Source organism: Anoplolepis gracilipes, chromosome 14 (genome assembly GCF_047496725.1).
Source record: "Anoplolepis gracilipes chromosome 14, ASM4749672v1, whole genome shotgun sequence".
NCBI classification, from domain to species: domain Eukaryota; kingdom Metazoa; phylum Arthropoda; class Insecta; order Hymenoptera; family Formicidae; genus Anoplolepis; species Anoplolepis gracilipes.
In genome coordinates, this window is record NC_132983.1 from 9,507,537 (window position 1) to 9,532,891 (window position 25,355).

The window sequence follows — 25,355 nt, forward strand, 5'->3', positions numbered from 1 at the left end:
ACATATTATGTACAGATAATAAAACAAGGCGACCGAAATTAAAAGGAAATATAATGATTGATTTAGCGCCAGATTGTATTGGAATATCCAACTCAGCGACATTAAGACCTAATAATCTAATCAAAGAAAACATTACAGTTGACACATTTGATACAAAAATCAAACTGCCAAACATAACATTGACTGAGTCTGATATTCCAAAAGATCTATTAAGTGTAAAATTAAATAATAATGACTTACAAGGAATAGGAAAATCATTAGATGAAATAGAAAATATAGCGGATAAGATAATGCAACATCAAAGACAAAAAACATGGAAGGAAAAATTAATGCAATACTTAAACTATATAGGATATGTAGCAATAGGAGGACTTACTTTTGTATTTCTAGCAAAGATAGGATTCTTTAAACTATTAATTCAAACTATTAGAATGATGTGCGTTGTAGTTTCGGAGAAAATGCTAATCATATAGACGATAAAGCACAAAATGTAGCTTATGCATCGGCTATTCCAATCATGGACAAGAATCGTTTTAACAAAATAAGAAAACTATAAACGATTCTTAAAAATGCAGGGAGGTGTCGTGCATGTCGTATAGGCATAAGGTGGTTCACAGCGAGTGACACACTATAGCGATAAGGAAATTCTTTCGATCGACAGACAAAGCAAAAGCGATAAGACAATTCTTGCGACGAACGGACAAAGCAGGGCGAGTATTCATTCTCGCTGAGGCAACGGGCCAAGTAGCATTAATCGTAACTAGTAATTTTTATCATAGTAAATAATTTTTATTGTAGTGAATAATTCTGATAAAATAAATGATTTTTAAAAGAGATTCTTATTCTAATGTCCACACATATATAAGATTAAGATAAGACAGTAAAGCAGAACGCAGATTTTAGTTGCCTCATGTTATAACAGATAGAGCTGCAATTTGTTTATGTGACAAGGAGAATAGCACCGAACAAACAGAGACTGAGAACGTATTAGCAGCAAGCGAGATAGCTAACATGAACGAGTCCGAAGTCTCGCTCACGAAGATTTCTTTATTTATTGTTTTTCATATCATATATCATCTCACTATAGAAAATAAAACTTTTTTATTTCGCATTTTATCAATTTGAAAATAATTTTAATGGATTAATGAGATTTTTGCAATTAAAATGACACCAAATACGATATAAATCGGATAATTTTTAATTAATCAATAGTCATAATTACGATTATCCTTGTAATAAATATTATCCGATTTATGTCGTGTTTGGTATCATTTTAATCACAAAAATCTCTGCAAATTACTTTAAATCCGATAAAATACGCAATAAAAAAATTTTATTTTTAATAGTAAAATGATATATAATACGAAAATTGTAGTATTATCGACAATTTTAGTTCCGCTTAGATGAGGGCGCTAACCCGTCAGAGTTCGACCATCCTTTTAGGATCCCCTTAAGAATTAATAGAGCAGCTGTTGCTCTATTTATTAATAATCTTATAAATAGTAAAACGTTAATTACGAGGAGTAATTTCTTACCCTAACAACTCGCACATGCCGCAAACATGTTGCGTGAGAACCAAATATAAAGAGGAACTGGCAAGAAAAACTAATGGTACAAGAAAAATCACGATGCACGTGCAGGACAGAATAAAGTAAAGATACCGCTCTTTATCGATATAAAATTCCACGTGAATGCTTTGCATTCGTTGGCGAGACTCGTTCAAAGGCAATATAATGTCGAATATTTCCGGCATAAACAGCCATATAATGTATACCATTATAATCATGTACAGCAAAACTGAAAATTATCGTAAATATAAATTTTTAGTATAATTTTTATATCACTATACATATAGACATTTTGAGTAAATATAAATTTTAAATACAGCGCGATAAAAGGTGTGCAGTCATATTGTTTCTCCACAAGACGGTCTCCGTCCAGAGATTATATTATGTTTGAAGTACAAGCTCTAGATTAAATTGCGCATGAATGATATATGGAGTCTAAATGACATTCAAAATGTGATTTAATTTTAAGTATGAAATATTATTTCTTTCCTTTACATTCAAAATCTATAAGAAAAGTTTAGTTCGATAAAATTATATAAATAGTATAAAATATGAGAATATAATACAAAATGTCTTCAGTATGTTAAAAGATCAGTATATATTATTAACAATAAAACAAAAATTTTTAAATGAAGATTGGACAAAATAGAAAGCAAAATGATACAGTATCAAATAAAATAATTATGTTTTTATATAGAAAATTTCATATTCATTTAATTTTATGATAATAATTATAATGGTTTGTAATGAATGTTTTGATAAACTCAAATGATTGTGAATTACTAAAAGAAATTGTTATTTGTTGAAAATGATATAATGAATAATGTAATTGTTCGATGTTGACAACGAAGATTGTTCAATTATCTCATATACAGAAATACAATCTCAATTTCACAGCCAGAAAGGCATGCGTTTTTCTTTTATAATAAAGCGTTTCATATTTCTCTTACGGGCATGGTAAATTATGAATAATCGTGAAGTTTCAGCATATTGATGCATGATTTTGATCTCCTCGTCTGTCTTTTCCAGGGCCCAATCGTTCCACATATGCTCAAATAATTCTTTAAACTGAAAGGATAAGAAGTGAATGAAAATATATTACATAGAATATCATAAAATATTAATAGAATATTAATATTACAAAATATTAATAGGAAAAAATGGATATATTAGTATAGACATTAATTTATTAATGACCGTAAAATAATGCCAATATATTAGTATGATCGTAAAATAATCAGATTTAAATTTTAAAAGATTTGTTTACTTATTATTATGTATTATTTTACTTTAATATATACACTGGGCAACAAAGTCATCGCAACAACAATTTACACCAAAATTTCACATAACTTTAAATAATTATAACTTCATGAAAAATTGTCGTATTTGAAAAAAATTTTTTTTATTTTGTAACTCAAAGCCTCTACTTTAAAAAACATTTGTCAGATTTTGAATTTTTCCTCCTCCCTTACCGTCATGTTTTCAAAAGTAAGGACGTGTTTTGTCTCCAAGAAATTGCACAGTTTGGCGCACTCCACGGAGTGGAATGAATTTTTTTCACATATATTATCATAATTATCGTAAAACTTGGACTTTTCCTTGCAAATTAAAAAAAAATTGAGGTCGTACGATTTTTTTTGCGAAGTTATGACATATCAAAGTTATCTATACATTTTTGTTATCGACAGCATTAGCAACACGTGGAATTTTTTTCACAAATATCATGATAACTGTCGTAAAATTTGGACTTTTCTTTACAAATTAAAAAAAAAATTGAGGTCTGCACAATTTTTTTTCGCGATATTATGACGTATTAAAGTTATTTATACATTTTTGTTACTGCCAGCATTAGCGATGCGCAACAAGGGGAGGTTACTGTATATGTGGATGGGTGCATGCGCGCGCGCGCGCACCCACCCACACGCGCACACACACACATCCAGTAACCTCCTCTTGTTGTGCATCGTTAATGCTGACAGTAATAAAAATGTATAGATAACTTTGATACGTCATAACATCGCGAAAAAAAATCGTATAGACCTCAATTTTTTTTTTAATTTGTAAAGAAAAGTCCAAATTTTATGACGATTATCATGATATTTGTGAAAAAAATTTATTCCACTCCGTGGAGTGCGTCAAACTATGCAATTTTGTAGGGACAAAACACGTCCCTTTAAAAACATAGCGATATGGGGGGAGAAAAAATTCAAAATCTGACAAATGCTTTTTAAAGTAGAGGCTTTAAGGAGATCCAACACTGAATCTCGAACTCTGACGGGATAGCGCCCTCATCTAAGAGGAACTAAAATTGTCGATAATACTACAATTTTCGTATTATATGTCATCTTACTATAGAAAATAAAATTTTTTATTGCGCAATTTATTGATTTGAGAGTAATTAATGAGATTTTTATGATTAAAATGATATCAAACACGACATAAATCGGATAATATTTAATTAGAAAAATAATCGTAATTATGATTATTGATTAATTAAAAATTATCTGATTTATGTCATGTTTGGTGTCATTTTAATCGCAAAAATTTTATTAATCCATTAAAATTATTTTTGGATCAATAAAATGCGAAATGTAAAAATTTTATTTTCTGCGGAAAAATAAAATATGATACGAAAGACTGGAGATAAAGGAAGGTTCGCAAAAGAGACTTCGGAACTCTTTGATGTCGTTCATCTCGCTTACTCCTTACTCGTTCTTAAAATTTTTTCGTAATTAAAATTATTTTCAAACCGATAAAATGCGAAATAAAAAAGTTTTATTTTCTATAGTGAGATGATATATAATATGAAAAACAATAGATAAAGAAATCCTCGCGACCGAGCCTTCGGACTCTTTCATGTTAGCTATCTCGCTTGCTCCTTATACGTTCTTGCTCTCTGTTTGTTCGGCGACTGTCTTTGTTACACAAACATATTGCAGCTTTATCTATCTCGAGATCGGTCAATTAAAAATTGCTCTGTCTTGCCTTGCGTCTCGATTTCATACATCATATATGTATGAAAGCAGTTTCTAAGAAGTTCGACTAAAAAACTTTTTTACTAGACTTTTAAAATCATTTTCAAAAATTTAGTTATATTCTACCACGTTATTTCAAGCATGGGGCACATCTTTCGTGTGAATAAAGTAAAGAACTTTTATATTAAATAAATATTAATTCAATGAATCGATAACAAAAATAAAATTTTTTACATAAATTATAGCGTCCAGAACTTGTTATTAAAAGTATTTTAATTGTGTAAAAGAATTTATTGATCTGTGCAGCCAAAAAAAAAGATTTTAATCGAACTGATTTTGTCGGTAAAATGAGTCCTGTTGGATCCTCTTAAGCTACAAAATAAAAAAAACTTTCAAATACGACAATTTTTCATAGAGTTATAATTATTTAAAGTTATGAAATTTTGATATAAATTTTTGTTGCGATAATTTTGTTGCCCAGTGTACTTACTTTCTTTTTCTTTTATTTTATTGCTCATAAAACTATTAGGAACAAAAATATATGTATATAATGAAAGAAATATATGTATATGATGAAAGAAACTTACTTTGTCTACATGAACAATACGTGTATATAACTGACACAGATTACCTACTGTCGGTACAAGCGTAGGTAATAATTCAATTAAAAAATCCATGTTGACTTCGGATGTAAATATACTTGATATCTAAAAAACAAAAGGAAAATATTGGTTCTAGGGAATGCTGGACTGACGGCAAACTTCGACGAGTTAGCGCCTTTATCTAAGAGGAACTAAAATTATCGATAATATTACAATTTTCGTATTATATGTCATCTTACTATAGAAAATAAAATTTTTTATTGCGCATTTTATCGGTTTAAAAGTAATTTTAATGCATTAATGAGATTTTTATGATTAAAATGATACCAAACACAACATAAATCGGATAATACTTTAGAAAGATAATCGTAATTATAATTATTGATTACTTAAAAATTATCCGATTTATATCGTGTTTGATTATTAATCACGTAATTTTAATCACAAAAATCTCATTAATCCATTAAAATTATTTTCAAACCGATAAGATACATAATAAAAGTTTCAATTTTTATTTTATAAGATGTTTATATTATAAATAAGATAAGATCTCCGCGAAATTATACAGTTCTACATGAGTTTACGATTTTTCGCACAAAGCGAGGGACAACACATATCACTTTGTGGCCATTTCAAACATCATAATTCCAAACGTGGTTATTCCGAACGTGGCCATTCCGAACTTGGTCAATTCTAACGTAGTAAAATTTAATGGTGGCCATTCTAAACGTGGGCAAATTGTATCTACTCTCGCGAGACTGATGAGTCGTGGAAAGCAAGAAAGTAAACGAATAGTAAGCGAGATGAACGACATCAAAGCGTTCCAAAAATTTCGTTCGCGAGAATTTCTTCATCCATTGTTTTTCGTATCATCCCATATAGAAAATAAAACTTTTTTACATCGCATTTTATCGATTTGAAAATAATTTTAATAGATTAATGAGATTTTTGTGATTGACACAACATAAAATGAATAATATTTAATCAGAAAGATAATCGTAATTATGACTATTGATTAATTTTAAATTACCCGATTTATGCTGTGTTAGGTGTCATTTTTATCACAAAAATCTCATTAATCCATTAAAATTAATTTCAAATCGATAAAAAGATGGATTAACCATCCCCTTAAAGGGTTAGACCACCTTGACACTTTCAAAAAATCGAATTTTTTTTTGCTTAAAACATTCCTTATAGTCTTAAAAATGATATTAGACCCGACTTCGAAATTGCAAAGGAAAATGATGTTTCGAGTAAGTATAGTGAAGCGCGTCAACGTGTTGCGCTACGTCGTGTAAACGGCTTATTAAATGAGCTTGTTACCTGCAAAAGGACACTTATTCTTATGAATTTTTTTTTGTACCTGTACATGGCTCTGCCAAAATTTTGACCGTTATTTTATATACGAGGTTATAGAACGAACAGACACCAAACGACGCTCAGCGTCAAAAATTGTTACGATAAACTTTAAACGCGTTTTTCTCGAAACAGCATTTTTCAAAACGGCGGGCAGCATAACTTTGCCAATTTTTATCCGATCGACTTGAATTTTTACCCAGATCTTTATTTCAACATTATCTAGGACTGTATATACGTAGGATTTTTGCGATATCTTAAAAATTTTCGCCGCTATTGCTTTATTTCATTCAAATTTTTGAAGCCAAAAATGACTTTTTTTTTCAAATCGTTGCCATTTTAACAAAAATGCATATTTCTCAAAACGGCAAAAATGCATATTTCTCTACGTACATTTCCTAGTTTTGAATATGTAAAAAATAAATATTTCCGGTTTTTTGTTCTACGACTAACCAGTGCTGAGTAATCGTGCCCGCCGTTTTGCATGTCGATCAAAACCACGTACAAAAAGATAGCCATCAAGCGCTTAATTTTTATATTAAATACTTTAAAAAATATTTTTTATATTCTTCAATATACTCATAATAAACACCAAAAAAGAATTTTTCCTTGTACAGTATAGTTTTCTTTAAAAAAATTCTTAAAAATGCTTTAAAATTTGAAGCTCCAAGGTAGTCTAACCCCTTAATAAGTTGTAATTATTGAAAACTATTTATCGAAACATATTCAACAAAATTATTTTACATGTGTGAGAAATTCATTTATCAAATTTTTTATTTTATTACAATTATTTTTTTGCATGAAATAGTAAAATACTTACTTATTAAATTTTAAAATAATTAAATTTAAAATAATAAAATAAAATAAAATGATAAAAATAATAAATTAATTCTATTTATACTGTTTTAACTATAAAAATATATTGTATTAACAGTTAATTAATCCTTTTAATACCAACGCCAACTATAATCGGCATCCACGTAACGAGCTGGGGATACCAGCACCGACTATAGTCGATGTAACGAGCATTAACCTTTGTTTTAAAGTATATTATATAAAATTATATTAGTATTATATTATATTAATTATATTATTAGTTGTCCATCAGTTTTTATCGATGATTTTTATTAAAGTTTTATTGTTTTATTGTTTCTATTTAAATTGATTTATTAACTTTAATTCCGGATTCCGCAGTACAGAGAAGGCTTACTCGCAGATATGTACGCGATAAGAAAAGGGTTAAAAATACATATAATATACAATACAAAAAAATATATATACATAATTATACATGTATATGTATGTACATACATACATATTATGTGTGTGTGTGTGTGTTTGTGTGTTTGTATACGTATATGTATGTTTAAAATTGACTACCTGAGCAAATATACATAATAGCATAACAATAGTGATAACAGTCCTTATAAAACGAGCACTCCATTTGCTTTGATAAGGCCATAATCCAGTAACCGATAGAAAAAATCGGTTCAATCTGTAGTAGCGTTCCTCGGGATGTTCCATTTACTTTGAAGGACATAAAAGAACTGACTGTTAAAGCGAGAACACGTTTTCAATTGTTAATTATTTACCTATAGTTTTCTAGTCCCTTTTTTAGAGACTCGATTATTTCTATTATGTATTTTTTTCTATTATCTTCGCGACATTATATTTAAGAAAAACGCACGTGTTTAACACGGAAGTGAGAACTTTTCAAAGGGGTAAAGAAAATCGATCGGTAGCACGCGTGCATCATTCAGATAATAATATGGGAATGGAAACATTTGGTCTGCGACCGAAAATTATCTTCAATTAGTTTTTCTGCACCATTAGTTTTTCATGCATACATAATTATTTCGCTGTAGTAGTTATTTCGCTAAGGTATTCCAGTTATGTTTTGATTATTATCAAGAATAAAAGATAGTGAAGAAAAAAGTCTGAAATAACACAGTATATAAAAACAGTATATATTCATTCAATGCGAACCGAAATCGACAACTATAAGTATATAAATTCCTATACAAATGTTTTGTAAACTGCATTTTTATTTCGAATAGCATTTACTTTAATTTTTTTGAAGTAAATTTCATAAAAATACTGTAAAAAAAGATATATCCAATAATAAATAATTTTCTATAAACAGATTATCTATAAATAATTATATATATATATATATATATATATATATATATATATATATATATATATAAAGGAGTAAAATTGGAGAATTTTTTTGCAAAGTATTTGCATACGTATAAATTTTAAGCTTCTGACTAAATCTTTTAGTGAAATAAGTATCATGGTTTTACTGTTTTCTGAAAACACGCTATGTATTTCTGAAACAATAGACGATTCAAGAAAAAATAAAAAAGTTCTATAGTATCTCATGAATAATTCTTTAATTTAAACATTGTAAAGAAATTTATTTTTTAGTTCTATCACAGTTATATACATATTAGCAGACCTCAAGTTCGAATCCCACCGCTATGTTTTTTATTTAAAAATTTTTTTTTAATTTTATATAAAATTACGTAAAACATTATAAAATATAATATAATAATATATAATAATTATTTATATATATATATATATATATATATATATATATATATATATATATATATATATACAGGGTGTCCCAGAACAACCTTCTGTCCGTGAAATGACGTATTCCTGACACAATTTTAAGACAATTTTTCCTTTACCAAAATTTTATTTAAAGCTTAGTTTTTGAGTTATAAGCAAAAATAGTTAGCAAATCACACGTCAAGTACAGAAGGCAGGCAGGAACGGCGCGGCACACCGCGAACGCGGGCGCAGCTGACCGTCCGACGAGTGATTACCGCCGCATGAGTCGCTAACTATTTTATCTTATAACATAAAATTAAGCTTTAAATAAAATTTTAGTAAAGAAGAAAATGTTTTATAATTACGTCAGGAATAAGTGTTCCTTAAAATAACGTCGGACGCTGCGATCAGCTGATTGCTACACGCGATGTGTCTCTAGGCAGAGCCGGAAAATCAATATATCGATCGGTCTGAAGTCGTCAACGACAATGTCGATGACAATCGAAGGAGCATCGCCGTCGCGTAGACGGTTATTTCTCTCTCTCTTTCTCTCACTCACTCTGTCCCTTTCTTTTACGCACACACTCAGACATACACACATCGCGTGTAGCAATCAGATTACAGAATCCGACGGTCGGCGATCCGGGACAACTTTCGGTCATTAAAGTAACGTTATTTTAAGGAACACTTATTCCTGACGTAATTATAAGACATTTTCTTCTTTACCAAAATTTTATTTAAAGCATAATTTTATGTTATAAGATAAAATAGTTAGCGACTCATGCGGCGGTAATCACTCGTCGGACGGTCAGCTGCGCCCGCGCCGCTCCTGCCTGCCTTCTATACTCGACGTGTGATTTGCTAACTATTTTTGCTTATAACTCAAAAACTACGCTTCAAATCAAATTTTGGTAAAGGAAAAATTATCTTAGAATTGTGTCAGAAATACGTCATTTTACGGACGGAAGGTTGTTCTGAGACACCCTATATATATATATACAGGATGTCCCATAATTCGCGAACCACCTGTTACGTGCAGGTAGAATAGGTTAACTAAGTAGGTTAAACTAAGTAAAAAAATTATCTACCATTTTACAATTTTCGCAATAGTTAATGAGATATTAATTATAAGAAATCAGCCAATCGGCGCCCGGCAGGAGCGCGCGGCACAAAGAAGCCTCCCATTGTTACTTGATACTAGGCGTGCCGACGAAGCGGTGAGAGGAATGCTCTGCATTGACAACCTGAAGAGTCACACACACATATCGGCGCGCCTAGTATCAAGTAACAGTTGGAAGCTTCTTCGTGCCGCGTGCTACTACGAGTGAGAGAAAGAGAGAGAGAAATAACCGTGTCCGCGACGGCGATGCTCCTTTGATTGTCATCGACATTGTCGTCGACGACTTCAGACTGATCGATATATTGATTTTCCGGCTCTGCTGAGAGACACATCGCGTGTAGCAATCAACCGATTGGCTGATCTCTTATAATTAATATCTTATTAACTATTGTAAAAATTGCAAAATGGTACATAACTTTTTTACTCAGTTTAACTCTACCTGCACCTGACGGGTGGTTCGAGAATTATGGGACACCCTGTATATACAGGGTGTTTAGGGAGCGCTAGGCCGGTCGCTAAATAATAATCGTTAATCTATTGTTCTTATCAACGCTTCTCGTTTATGCCCCTGGTAACCGCGAGGCAATGGCGCCTATTTACGCCGCGCGCGCTTAGCGACCGTCCCTAGGGCCATCTTTCTCGCCATCTTTTTTGCAGCGGCCTGATACTCGCGCTGGATTTGCCGATCTTTGTAAATTAATTTCTCAATAATTATTCCAAAAATCGCAAAATGGTACAGGACTTTTCTATTCCATTTAAGCCGCTTTACCTGCACTCGAGAGGTGATACGGTCATTCTGAGACACCCTGTATATAGATATATATATATATATTTGTAATAAAACATAATAAAATAGAAAATAATATTATTTATTTATTTATTTAAGAGCAAAAAAACATTAAAAAATTAATAAATTTTTAAATAACAATATTTATTAATTCATACATATAAATACGTTTAAATGGACTATATTTATTAATTTATACACACAGTTATACTTTATTTTACAATACAAATTTTAGAGTGAAAATTATCATAAAAAAGGAAAACAAAGATATTTTCGACAAACTAAACATTGAATAAAAGATAGTTTATCGCATTCACATTTTGAGTTCGCTAAATCTGCAGACGAATTCGACGAAACTGCAGATCTTGATGGTTCCATTTTTCCATTCTTTGACCTGCTCACTTTGATAACTAGCAACTGAAATGGAATAAATGTGTAGAAACGTGTTGTTCATAAAAGAAGGAACGAATAGAGAGGAGGGACAAAGAATCAACAGAATATTTGCTCGAAACAATTTTCTCATGCCCTTCAAATAAAATATCTTTCCTTGTTTTATGATAATTTTCGGAACTGCGGGTTGGTATGTCTTACTACGACTATACGCCATATCTTTGGTCTTATCTCACAGTTATAAAATGAATACTAGAACCATTTTTTTTATTAATAACTATTAAACGGCTGGCCATATACATCTAATATTTTAGATATGTAGTCAGGAACTCCCCCTGCCCACAACTGTATAAGTTTGATCGAAAACAAGACAGATATCTTGTAGCACCTCCTTGTTAGCATAATTTTTTTGATATCATTATTTTTGTAATTTTTGTAGGATATATTTTACACAAAATTAAAATAATTTATAGAAAAGTTTTTTATACGGACTTAGCACCTTTATTAGCTTCTTTTTAAAAAAATAGTTTTTTAGGGTATTGTTTTTATTATTTATATTTTATAATAATAATTCGAAAATAGTTGCAATGTTTCATAATATTTTTTATTTTATAATACTTTTGAGAAGAACTCTAGCATTCATCAGGATATGATTTTATTGTTTTTGAATATAACGGTCCCATCCTCAAGCAGTATGTCGCGGGTTTTAGTTATAAATATTGCTTATTGTTAAAATACACGTAAATCAATATTTACGTGGTCAATCGGGACCGTAGTCAATCGGGTCTGTGGTCAATTGGGACGGTAGTCAATCGGGACCGTGGTCAATCGGGACGGTCGTGAATCGGGACCGTGGTCAATCAGAACCGTGGTCAATATTAACGTGGTCAATCGGTACCGTGATCAATTGGGACGGTGGTCAAACGGGACCGTGGTCAATCGGAATCCTGGTCAATCGCAACATGGTCAATATTAATGTGGTCAATATTAACGTGGCACCACTCTATCGCAAAAACACTAGTCGTAATTAACTGTAATACACGTTTCTATAAATAATAGAAAAATGTTGACAAATGATATTCTTTAAGTTTTGCTAAATTAACTAGAAATTATTTATAAATATTTTTCTTATATTTTTCGCTATTTTATTTTAAAAGATGTTTTTTATAACAGAAAATATCATTAAGTAATTAAAAGCTATTTTTGTAATTAATTTTCTGTTTATTTTTATCTAGTAAATAGTTTATATACCCATTATATATTTAACAAATTTGCAGATTTGGATAGATTCGACTTTTCAAATATCAAGATTCAGATTTCAGATATTAAAATTCGAATTATTTGAATAGTTCGAATATCTAGATTTGAATAATATCGAATAATTCAATAAATTAATTATCCGGATATTCGAATATCAGTAAATCTGAATCTTATTTACAACCTTATTTTAAAGCTATTAAATTGGAGCCAAATCCCTGTGCGACTTTTTGTTCCCGAATTTGAAAAAAATGGCTCGGCGAGGAGAAATTTTCATCGAATTCTGAAGTGCAAAGTGCTTTGAATGACTATTTTTCTAGTTTGAACTAAAATTTTTTACTGAAAGTGTGAGAAATCTAGAAAAACGTTGAAGTAAATGTATCGATTTAAAAGGGGGTTACATTGGAAAGTAAATTTTATTTTGCCTTACAAAGTCGTATTTTTTAATCAAGGCTTTTATTCTCGAAAATGTGAAATAAGTATCGCATGCGAAAATTACTCTGTGCGATCCTTGATTGATGTATACTTTTAGATGCACCAATCAGAAATTGCGTAGAGCAGTGGTTCCCAAACTTTTCAGTTCGCGGCTCCCTTAGTATATAAGAATTTTTCCGTGGCGCCTCAAAAATCAGATCAAAATATAAGTAAGCAGTAACCCTAAAAAAATATATATATATATACAGTGTGTCTCCGAATTGGCGGATCAATTCTCGTGGGTAGATAGAGCGTGTTAAACTGAAGAGAAAAATCTTATATCATTTTGCTAAATTCGTAATAATTAATGAGATATAAATTAATAAAGATCAGCCAATACGTGCCAGAATAAGCGCGCGGCGCGAAGAAGCCTCCTACTTATTACTTGATACTAGGCGCAGACGAGACAGTAGGTGGAGCGTTCTACAAAGGACGTACAAAGGACATACTGAAAAAGACGTACAGTGCGCTCTGCGTTTATGTCTTGCCGCGCGCTTAGTATCAAGTAACAACTGGGAGGTTTCTTCGTGCCACGCGCTTATACTGGCACGGATTGGTCGATCTTTATTAATTTGTATCTCATTAACTATTGCAAATTTAGCAAAATGATATAAGATTTTTCTCTTCAGTTTAACACGCTCTATCTACCCACGAGAGTTGATCCGCCAATTCAAGGACACCCTGTATATAATCGTAATTTCTTTATGACATGTATTTTAAATTCACAAAGGATTTATTTATTTTATCAGTACATATGTTGAACAATCATCATTCAATAGGAATAGGAATCGAATGAATAGATTTAATATTTAATACATTCAATAGATAAAAAATAAAGAATAATTAATGGGAGAGATGAGCCTGTTGTTCATTGCACATTTTCGAATTTTCCAATCGGCTAATTTGATTTTTCGTAGCGCGGCAAAGGATCCGCCTCGATAAAACATGTTCGCGAGCGGCTATATCAGAACGAGTATATTAGCAACCGGCTCTAAATGTCATTTCAATCAATATGAAAATTCCAGAAAATATTGAAGTATCGCGGCGCCCCTGGAATATTTTGCGGCGCCCAGTTGGAAAACCTCTGGCGTAGAGTCATTTTCGTGTACAATACTTTTTTCACGGTTTCTAGAATAAGAGTCCAGATCGGAAATTTTTTAAACCACTCACGTATATATACATATATGTATATATATTTATTTAGTTTTTGTAAAGTTTATTAAGGGTCGACAGGACCGACGAGCAAACTCCGAATTGATATTGGAGACCTTGCGCGGTGGCAATGCGAAACTCTGGTTTCAAGATTGCCAACGCTTAAAAATGAAATCTGAGTTTCATGTATAGGTATGTGTACGTATACGTACAAACACCACTGTATTGCTCGCGCGGACACATATAAGATAGAAAAGGATCGCCCAATCGCGCTGTTCTTATTCCTCCTCAAGCATATCGGATTACCGAGATACGGCCTGAAAATCCTTTCTGGCCTTTCGTAGCAGAAAGCAGTAATGCAACAAGACTAACGGGCGCCCAGTTTTTGTAAATTTTATATTTACATATGTAAATACCTGTATATATCTGTCCAAATTGTAGTTAAAATTACATGTACGATAAAATATTGTATGATGATAAATAGTAAGAGTAGGATAATAAGTAATAAAATGAATTAATATACAATACGTAAAACACGGACCCCTATTAGACTTGGCAATTTACTGCTTTTTCGTTATCAATATACTTTATGTATTATCTGCACGATAGAAAGACAAAAAAATAAAACCTATATTTCACATTTACTTTTGATTATAATGATATTGTGTGTCAATATTTACTCCACTAATAGCGTTAAAATATTTATGAATATATATATAAATATATTATTGAGTACAATACATTACCTTTTTTTTTTAGGGGAAAATGCTTTATGCATACCCCACCGGCCGTTCCGGAAAGGTTATGTGAAACTCGCACCCATTAAAAACCCCTTTTAGCGCTTATCTAACAAAATTTTTCGCGCTACTACTTCCCAAGATTCAGAATGTCATTGACCAATATAAATAAAAATTACAAATATCACAATTTTATTATGACTCTTTATATATTTTAGCCGTAATATTGTTCTTGCGAAATCATAGGTCGCATCGTGCAGATAATATATATAATAAAATAATAAAATATTGATAACGAAAAAGCAATAAAATGCCAAGTCTAACAGGCTCCCGTGTTCTACATACTATATGTTAGTTTACTTTGTTAGCAATTATTCTATTGTTATTATTCATCATCATCAAACAATATTTTATCGTATACATATATAATTTTAATTACACTTGGACATATATATACATATATGTACATATGCAAATATAAATTTCACAAAAAGTGGGCGCCCATTAGCCTTGTTACATTACTGCTTTCTGCCACGAGAGACCAGAAAGCATTTTCAGACCGTATTTTGACCGATATGTTAGAAAAACAAGGATAGTGCGATCCTTTTCTATCTTGTCTCACGCGATGCTGCCAACATGATTTCTGTTAGCTGTACCTATTTATTTATTTTTATTTAGGTGCAGATAGCGATATCCGCTTCTACAATATTTAGCTCATAAAGAAGTTATATTTCTTCGTGAAACTTTTTTTATATATTCTTTATATAATAACGCAGGTCGCGACAGAGCCAGATTTTACATTTTTGATTCTAAAAAATTTATAATAAACTGATTTCAAATTCAAGGCGCAGCTACACTTGATCGCGGTAACTCGCGATCAGCAGCGCATTTTGGAAAATTTTATTTCGATCTTTTTCTCAAAAAATCGTTCTGTAGCGACCTGCGAAATATCCTACTGATTATGAATATCACAATTTTATTAAGATTCTCTTTGTATTTTGGCTGTAATACTGTTTTTGCGAAAAAGTAGTTTGCATCCGGCCGATAGGAGTCTCCACAGTGTCTCCTGTCGACCCTTAAGGGGATCCTAAACGAACTCCGACGGGATAGCGCCATCATTTCAGCGGAATTAAAATTGTCGATAATTTTAATTCCCCTGTTATCGATATTCATAATTTGTATAAATGTCGTAAACATCTATTTTTCAATGTGTTCATTAGACGATATTCATAGTCCTATCTTATATTTAAGATAGTCAATCTCATTCAATAAAATGGCCACATTCATTACAGAATTAGTTGAATAGAACGGTCTCAAATATAAGATCCGAATATCAGCCAATATGTTGAAATCAGACATCACATATTTTTTTTCAATGTATCATCTCATATGCGTGTGTAAGCGTATAGAAACGTCGATGATAGGAAAATATAAATGTGTCTGACTTTGTTACGTAATTTGAACACAATTTATATTGTTTAAATTGACACACACATATATATATATATATATATATATATATATATATATATATATATATGTTGTCATACATATTAGGTGCGAATAACATTTAGTTATTCGTGTATATATACATGTAACATTCATTTGTGCATATACAGGGTGGTTTACATAAATCGACAACATACTGTATATATATGCATAATATATTACACACACGTATATGTATATATGTATATATATGTGTGCATTTAAATAGCATTATAGAAACAAAAAAAAAATATATATATAACGCTATTTATTTATATATTTATATATAATGAAAAGATAGGAGTGTCTGTAGAATGTCTTTCAGACACTAAACGTTACATAAAATGTACTTTTAGATTTATTTGAATGTTGCTTTCATATATTTATACACCTTTTAATATAAAGCTTTCCCACACCACGACAAGGTAGGTGTAAATCGAGAAAGATTTATCTGTTTCATTTTCCGGGGGGGAAGAGGCAAGTACCACCATTGCCTCCTGCGGATGCCCATATCTAACAGATATTTATTGCAATATTTGCATTTATTTATTTTTTGCAAAATCAACATAATTTCGATACATACAAATATATGCAACTTTTTTAATATGTATACAGGATGTCCCTGAATTGATCAACTCTCGTAGGTAGATAGAGCATGTTAAACTGAAGAGAAAAATCTCATATCATTTTGCTAAATTCACAATAATTAATGAGATATAAATTAATAAAGATCGGCCAATCCGTGCCAGTATAAGCGCGCGGCGCGAAGAAACCTCCTAGTTGTTACTTGATACTAGGCGCGCGGCGAGACATATAAGATTTGTTCTTTTTAGCTGCACTGGTGCAACACTGGTTCAGTATAGTGCCTGCACTGCACTGTAATAATTTTACAAGTGCAACAGTGCAGAAAGGAATAAAAGGAACGCAATAGTGCTCAACAGTGCATAATCAACATGGCGTGTCAAAATATACAAATAGCAGAGATAACGGAATCTTCTGATGAAGATCTAATTGTGATACCACCAGCGGAATTAATAGATGATAACGACGAATGTAAATCATAATTACTTAAGATAAAATATAATTATAACTAATTATATTAAAGTATTAAAAGATTATAACCTATTTTAATCTAATTATAGATATTAACGAATTGCAAATTTTCCACATAATTTTTGAAGCGATTCAGAAAGTACATGTTAAAATAAACAGTTATGTGGAAAATATTGTATGGAATTATAATAATATAGATTTTATTATACACTTCAGACTATCTAGACAAGTAGCATATAGGTTAATAGATGAATTCAGTGTATCTGTATTATTTATTTCCCTGCAAGGTATATTTCATGTTGTAAAAAAAAATAAATATATACATATATTACATACACATAGTACACTTATGTGTATATATAATACGTCATCATTTTTACAGATGATGCAGGACGTTCAAAAATAACAGCAGAGAAACATTCTTTGTTATCTTTGGTTTGTTGGCCATGAAAGTGCATCCTATCGTGATGTCGCCGATAGATTTGGGATCACTTTAAGCGTTTTATTTAACGTTATAACCAGAGTAACAGATTTTATATTATCTTTTGCGCATAATATGATCAAATATCCAAATGCAGATGAAAAAGCAGAAACAGCTGCATTTTATCAAGATAAAAATGGATTTCCTAATATAATAGGTAATATTTATAAACATTTGACTATAATTTAAATATCTTGTTAATATAATATTACTAACATTTTAATAATATAAATATATATATAATAATATATTAAAACTTTTTTAGGCGCAATTGATGGCTCACATATTAGGATAGACAAACCTGACGAAGATCCTGATTCCTACATCAACAGGAAGCAATATTTTTCAATACATATCCAAGGAACCGTCGATCATCATATGAAATTTTTAGATGTGTTTATTGGATATCCTGGATCTGTGCATGATGCTAGGGTATTCGAAAATTCACCGTTACGTAACACTCTTTATGAACTTTGTGAAAGTAAGAAAAATAAAAAAATAAGAATTATAAAAAATCATAATATTTTAATATTATAATTACATTTTCAGATAATTATTATTTGTTAGGGGACAGTGCATACCCCTGCTTGGTACAATTGATAGTACTTTATCGAGACAATGGCAATTTAACACGGGCACAACATACATTTAATAGAAAATTAAGTTCTTGTCATGTTACAATATAATAGAAAATACATTTGGATGTCTCAAACAGCGGTTTCGACAATTATACCACCTAAAATTAAGAGACATTGTTAGAATGGTTCGTGTGATACACGCATGTTGTGTACTTCATAACATAGCGAGTATAAGAGATATAGAAATTTTTGAACCACCAATAAACGATGATTTTCCTGACATGGCAGTGCAAGGTCACGTTCAAGACATTGACGTAGAAAGGGAATACGTGGAACACATATTCGTGACGAAATATGTCGAAGAATATCTGCTGTATAAATGATAATAAATGTATTCACTAATAAGATAGTTTATTATAAAATAATATATAAATATACAAGGTAGGAGGCGAACAGAAAAAATAATATATTACATTGAAACAAATTTATTATATTTTAAACCTTACTAACTTTTATTATAACCTATGAACATTGTATCACAAAAAATAAAATCACATTAAAGATTGTATCACAAAAATTAAATAATTATTTCTATATCAAGACATCAGCCTTTATTTTGGGCTTCTGCCCACAGGATGCGGAAACGCCTGCCGCGCGAGAAAAAATGACGCGGTAGCCAATAAACGCCAGGACAACAACACGTTGATTGGCTATCGCGTCGCTTTTTGTCGCGCGGCAGGCGTTTCCGTGTCCTGTGGGCAGAAGCCCTTTCTTTGATATTCTTAAATTAATATTGCAAGCAAAAGTAAACTAATACACGTATATATTATATAGTGAAAACGAAACGTAAAATGTATATTATTAACAAAATAAAAATAAAAAAAAAAGAATAAAATAAAAATTAAATAATTATTTCTATATCAAGACATCAGCCTTTACTTTCTTTGATATTCTTAACTTAATATTGCAAGCAAAAGTAAACTAATACATGTATATATTATATAGTGAAAACGAAACATAAAATGTATATTATTAATAAAATAATAAACTAAAAAAACCGATTTTAAATAAAATCTTCTTTCTTCTTTTCATAAAGAAAATTTCGCAACAATTCATTTCTCTCTCGTCTTAAATTGTTTGCAGTTGTTAACTGTTCCTTTATAGTGTTTGCCAAGTTTTCATAAACTCTTCTTATTTGTTTTTGTTCTTCCAAAATTTGGTTCTGCACATTTAATTTTGCGTTCTTTTCAGCAACGATATTTTCTGTGAGATTTTCCAAAGTTTTTTGACACTTGCTAGCAGTCGTCCTATATTACCTACTTGTTTTTTTACGGTTTTTTGTGATAGCTATAAAATATACATATTTTTTTAATAGCATTGATATAAAATTGTAAATAATTGTAAATATAAATTATAGGTCTACAAAAAATGGGATCATGATTGTTGTTGGGTAGCTGAGGGTCATTTCCGAAGTAATTTTCTGCATAGAATCCAAATCCGAGGTCAGAATTGGCCCATCACGTCAGGATTTTGAGATATTTGAGGTTATATACTCGAAAAATGGCTTTTTGGGCTACTTTTGAGGTTATATACAAGACGCACAAAATTTTTTAGCTCTTTTCTTCTAATTGCATCATTTAGTACTACTCTTTCCCTTCAAAATGAGCTGTCGAATGGTCATCTACGATTTTTCCTTGCAAAGTTACGACCATTTTAAGATAACATGATGAATTCCAAACCCTGCGCCGTTATAGCCCAACAACCCATTATAAACCCCATATTATAATAGGTTTGGGGTCGATCTGAGATCAGATTCGTAATCAGCGACCTCAAAAACCCATATATACAGTTTTCAGTCCAGGTTTTCGGGTTTATAGTTCAAAGTTTACAGGTTTAATGTGAATGCTTATGAGGTTGTTGGGCTATAACGGCGCAGGGTTTGGAATTCATCATATTATATTAAAATGGTCGTAACTTTGCAAGGAAAAATCGGAGATGACCATTCGACAGCTCGTTTTGAAGAGAAAGAGTAGTACTAAATGATGCAATTAGAAGAAAAGAGCTAAAAAATTTTGTGCGTCCTGTACATAACCTCAAAAGTAGCCCAAAAAGCCATTTTTCGAGTATATAACCTCAAATATCTCAAAATCCTGACGTGATGGGCCAATTCTGACCTCGGATTCGGATTCTACGCAGAAAATTACTTCGGAAACGACCTCCAGCTGCCCAACAACAAAACCTTGTAGACCTGTGTTATAATTGTATATTTAAGGCGTCGGATTTATCTCTTTATATCTTTGTTATTTATATAAAGTAAAACAAGAACTAACAAAATAAGCTAGATAACAGTCCGACATCTGTAGATTTTTTCTGCCGAACGAAAAATATTACTAAAGTTTTGTAAATATTTACCTCGTTCTCTGTGAACGTTGCATTTGCAGAACTTGCAGAACTTTCATTTTCTGTTTGGTCTTGTAGTAATAATGTAGTCGCTTCGTTATAATTATTTGTGTCAATATTCTGTCTGTACATATAGTTAAAGATAAATATGTTTTCTTATGTGAATAAGGATATCAAACTCCCAATAAAGTAATTAACGATTAATTTTTAAAGCACAATTATCAAATAGCATAATTTTAATAAGAATTAGCACTATATTAATTATTTTAACCGAAGTTTGGTCGATCCTAAATTATAAAATAATTCTTTAAAACTTTTTATTTTCTTATTTTTTTTAGTAAAAGATTCAATTTTTTTTATCAAACTTACTCTTTTTCTCTTGTTTCTATCTGTGATATATTTACTCGGTCAGCTCTTAGTACTATGCCTCCTTTGCCAGAAACAACGAGTGGTTTTATATTATGTTTATATCTTAATAGTTCTGTTAATTCTCTATAAATAAGTATAAATACGTATAAATACACGTTTTATCATGTAAATGTCTTACAAATAAATACAATGTTCTTATGAAACGTATTTATAAATACAATGAATTTATAAATACGTTTCATAAGAACATGTCATTCGTCCTCTGCCTGTTTGTTTGTTGTTCGTTATCATATTTTTATATGCTCTTTCTAATGATTTCCATTTGTTCTCTGCTTGAATTACGGTGACATTAAATCCATTCATTTTCATATTTTCACTAATTGTTTGCCATAGCAATTTTTTGTTTTAATTTTTCTATTAGTTAACAGTTGTCTTTTTTTTTTGTATAATTCAATAAATAGTTTTGTACTAGAATCTGTCCAAGTCAATGTCTTATTTATATTTAAATCTAAATTATAATTTTCTTTATTTGCTTCGTTGCTATGTATTCTAATTAAGAACTTTTTCTTTCCAACAGTACACTCAAGTGTTTCGCATGTAAAATCAATTTCACCATATTTTAATTCGAAACTTGTTAGGCCATCTACAACAAGTATTATATTATTATTTATTATAATGTAAATATATACAAAATATAATATTTGTAATATTTTACAATACAAAATCAATAACAAACACATATAACATTTATTTATAATATTTATAACAAGTTGAATACCTTCAGAAGTAACAAGTCCATCTTCCTTTATCAAAATATTGCCTGCTGCATCTCTTGATAGGTGCCCAAATTCCGTATTCTCCATTTTTACGTTTTTCTTGTGTTATTTACAAGTTATATACGATTCATGTATATCCCCATATTGAACTACACCGCCACACCTACCTCGAAACCTAGGGCAGCAGTAAAGGTGAACTGTTGCACTGAATATTACTGCACTGATAAAAAGAACAGCACTATCTGATGTCACTTCTGTTAAAACGAACGTTTTAGTGTACACTTTCTGAACTAGTGCAACCAGTTCAGCTAAAAACCTATAAACGCAGGGCGCACTGTACGTATCTCTTTAGTACGTCCTTTGTACGTCCTTTGTAGAACACTCCGCCTACTGTCTCGCCGCGCGCCTACCCACGAGAATTGATCCGCCAATTCGGGGACACCCTGTATATGGGGCATTCTCTGTCAACCGGACACTCCCTGCTGCCCAAAATTTATTTGCACCAAAAAAATTGTGCGCAGGCTTAAAATTTAGCTTAGGTCTATTTTTGTTTACCGTGTGGCCTTTTTGAAAATTCAAAAAGGCGGACTGGGGACAACGCCGAAAATGAAAAAAGTCAAATAAAGAAATTGTATAGCTTGTAAAAAAATTACAACAGCATGCAGTAAAACATTTGTTCTGGGCCTAAATTATGCGTTTATTTCTGTACTTTACTTAAGGTATATCGTATTTCGGAAATTCAAAATTGTTGTGCCGCAGGACGGCACTGGGTTCGGGATCCGCGTAGGATGGCAGGACTCAGAGCGCAGAATAGCGTCGGGGTTACTAACGTAGTCTGGTGTACCCGTTTTATGAAAATATAGTATATTTTACCCAAGTCTCGGTGGTACAATGCTTGCTTATTTCCTATGGTAGCGATAGCGGTTCCTTCCTAGCGTTGTCGGCGGCGTTGACAGGGACTAGCCCTTTACTCTTGTACGTTGTCGGTATTAGCGGTTCGCACTTGATTCTACTCTGCTTGCTGCAGTTATGATTATACTTGTTTCGCTCGCACGACTGCCCGATTACACTCGTTTTGTTTGTAAGACTGCCCGCTGCAGTAACGATCACTTTTAATTCGGTATTACGACTGCCCGCTGCAGTTCTGGTTATTCTTGATTCACTTTACGACTGCCCGCGCGTTCGAGCGGTTTTTTTTATACTGTTGAGCTATCGTCCTAAAATTCGGTTGGATTGCTCAACTCGCGCTGAGTACAAGCGCAGCAGGTCCAAGAGTCGGACTTCCTTGCTTGCACTCTTTCGCAATTTTCGCAATCCTCGCCGCGGTGTTCCAGCTTTGTCTCGGGTTTCGCGCGTAGCTCGCTATGTCAGCGGTACGCGCAGTCAACGCTCCGATCGCGGTATGCGGATATCGTTTATTTCGCAATGCTTATTTTGTTAGTATTCCGCAATTGTTCTCCTTATTATACTTTATTAATTAATATATAATATTACTGTATATCTATAATATTGATTAGTTATAGTCTCGGGCTATAACATCCCTTCCCCCTAGGGAAAAGAAAAACGCACGGGTTTTTCTTTATCTCTGTAATTACATATTCTATCTATACCCGTTTTTAATCTATACATATATTTAGTTGTATATTTTACAGTTTGGTTATTTCGCGTTAACATCTATAAAATATAGTCGTTTTATTCTTACAATTAGAATCGTGTGCTTATGCTACGTTTTAAGATTGGTTTTGGTGATTCATGTACGCGTGGTGTGCGTTCGTACATGTCGCATAATTCGCGCGGTGATAGTTCTATCTTTTTGTTTTTATTTCTTTTTGTCATGTATATTGTGTTTGTTATTAGTATTATTGTTTTATAAATAGTTTTAGTTTGTTTGTATGTAAACGTACTATTTTTTGCCCCTTTTTAATTGTATAATTTACATCGGAGTTCTTTTCGATTATTGTATACGGTCTTGTCCATAAGGATTCTAATTTTTTAGAACGTCCTCGTCGTAGGGTTTCGTCAAAAATTAATACTTTGTCGCCTACTTTAAAATTTGTTTCTCTCGTATTTTTATCATAATTTTTCTTAGCTTTTTGTTTTTCTTCCTTGACGTTTTCCTTTGCGATCTGGTTCGTTGCTCTTAAACGCTCCCTTAGTTCTTGCGCGTAGTCGTCGTAATTATACGTTGGTTTGGGCGATTTCGTTAGAGCTGTCGATATTTCCGCTTGATGTTCGTAAATTAATTCGAACGGCGTATATCCCGTTGCTGTGTGCGGGGTGGTGTTGTACGTAAACATCGCGTACGGTATCCACTCATCCCAGTCTGTTTGGTCCGCGTTAATGTAGTGTCGCAAATATTCCGCTAAAGTTCGGTGCGACCTTTCTAGACGTATATTAAGCTGACACAGCCACTTTAGCACAATCGAATAAAACCTACACAGAAATTTAGTGCTTTTTTGTTGCTAATTTGTTGTTCTATTGTAAATTTTGTTGCTCCAAACATTTCGGAAAAACCGATGGCTGTGCTAGCTAAAATATAAAGGTAGCACAGCCACTCGAAAAAATAAAAAAAAAAAAAATAAAAGCAGATTCTTTTCATGCTAATTTATTGCTCTATTCTGAATATTTTTGCTCCACCCATTTCTGAAAAACCGATAGTTGCGCAAATTTCGGTGGTTGTACTAAATACGGCGCAAGAGTAAAATATCCTAAATAAATTTGTTGCTCAACGCGTTTCTTTCCTAAAGTGTTTCTAGATTTTGTTGCGCGTTGTTTACGGTAAAATTCAGTGGTTGTGTTAGATACGGCCCAAGAGTAAAGTACCCTAAATAAATTTGTTGCTCGAGGTATTTCTTCCCTAAAGTGTTTCTAGATTTTGTTGCTCGCGAAATACGTCGGTTAAAAATTTGTTGCGCGTTGTTTACGGTAAAATTCGGTGGTAATGCTAGATACGGCCCAAGAGTAAAGTACTCTAAATAAATTTGTTGCTCGACGCGTTTCTTCCCTAAAGTGTTTCTACATTTTGTTGCTCGCGAAATACGTCGGTTAAAAATTTATTGCGCGTTGTTTACGGTAAAATTCGGTGGTTGTGCTAGATACGATCCAAGAGTAAAGTACCCTAAATAATTTTGTTGCTCGACGCGTTTCTTTCCTAAAGTGTTTCTAGATTTTGTTGCTCGCGAAATACGTCGGTTAAAAATTTGTTGCTCGTTGTTTACGAC

At 31.7% G+C, this 25,355-nt stretch overlaps 1 protein-coding gene across 4 annotated transcripts in view; it reads right to left on the reverse strand.

Annotated features, from left to right (window-relative positions):
* Positions 1-8,182, reverse strand: part of LOC140673039 (uncharacterized) — a 79,855-nt gene extending 71,673 nt beyond the window's left edge. For 2 of the 4 annotated variants that reach the window (XM_072905614.1, XM_072905612.1), the window contains exons 1-5: positions 8,097-8,182; positions 7,885-8,031; positions 5,134-5,253; positions 2,519-2,636; positions 1,536-1,797 (exon numbers count right to left, since the gene is read on the reverse strand). In XM_072905614.1, the coding sequence (XP_072761715.1) occupies positions 1,536-1,797; positions 2,519-2,636; positions 5,134-5,253; positions 7,885-8,028 (644 nt within the window). In that variant the 5' untranslated portion in view covers positions 8,029-8,031; positions 8,097-8,182. The remainder of the gene's footprint in view (positions 1-1,535; positions 1,798-2,518; positions 2,637-5,133; positions 5,254-7,884; positions 8,032-8,096) is intronic. The other 2 variants (XM_072905615.1, XM_072905613.1) reach the window with 2 other exon arrangements.
* Between the last annotated feature and the right edge of the window lie 17,173 nt (positions 8,183-25,355).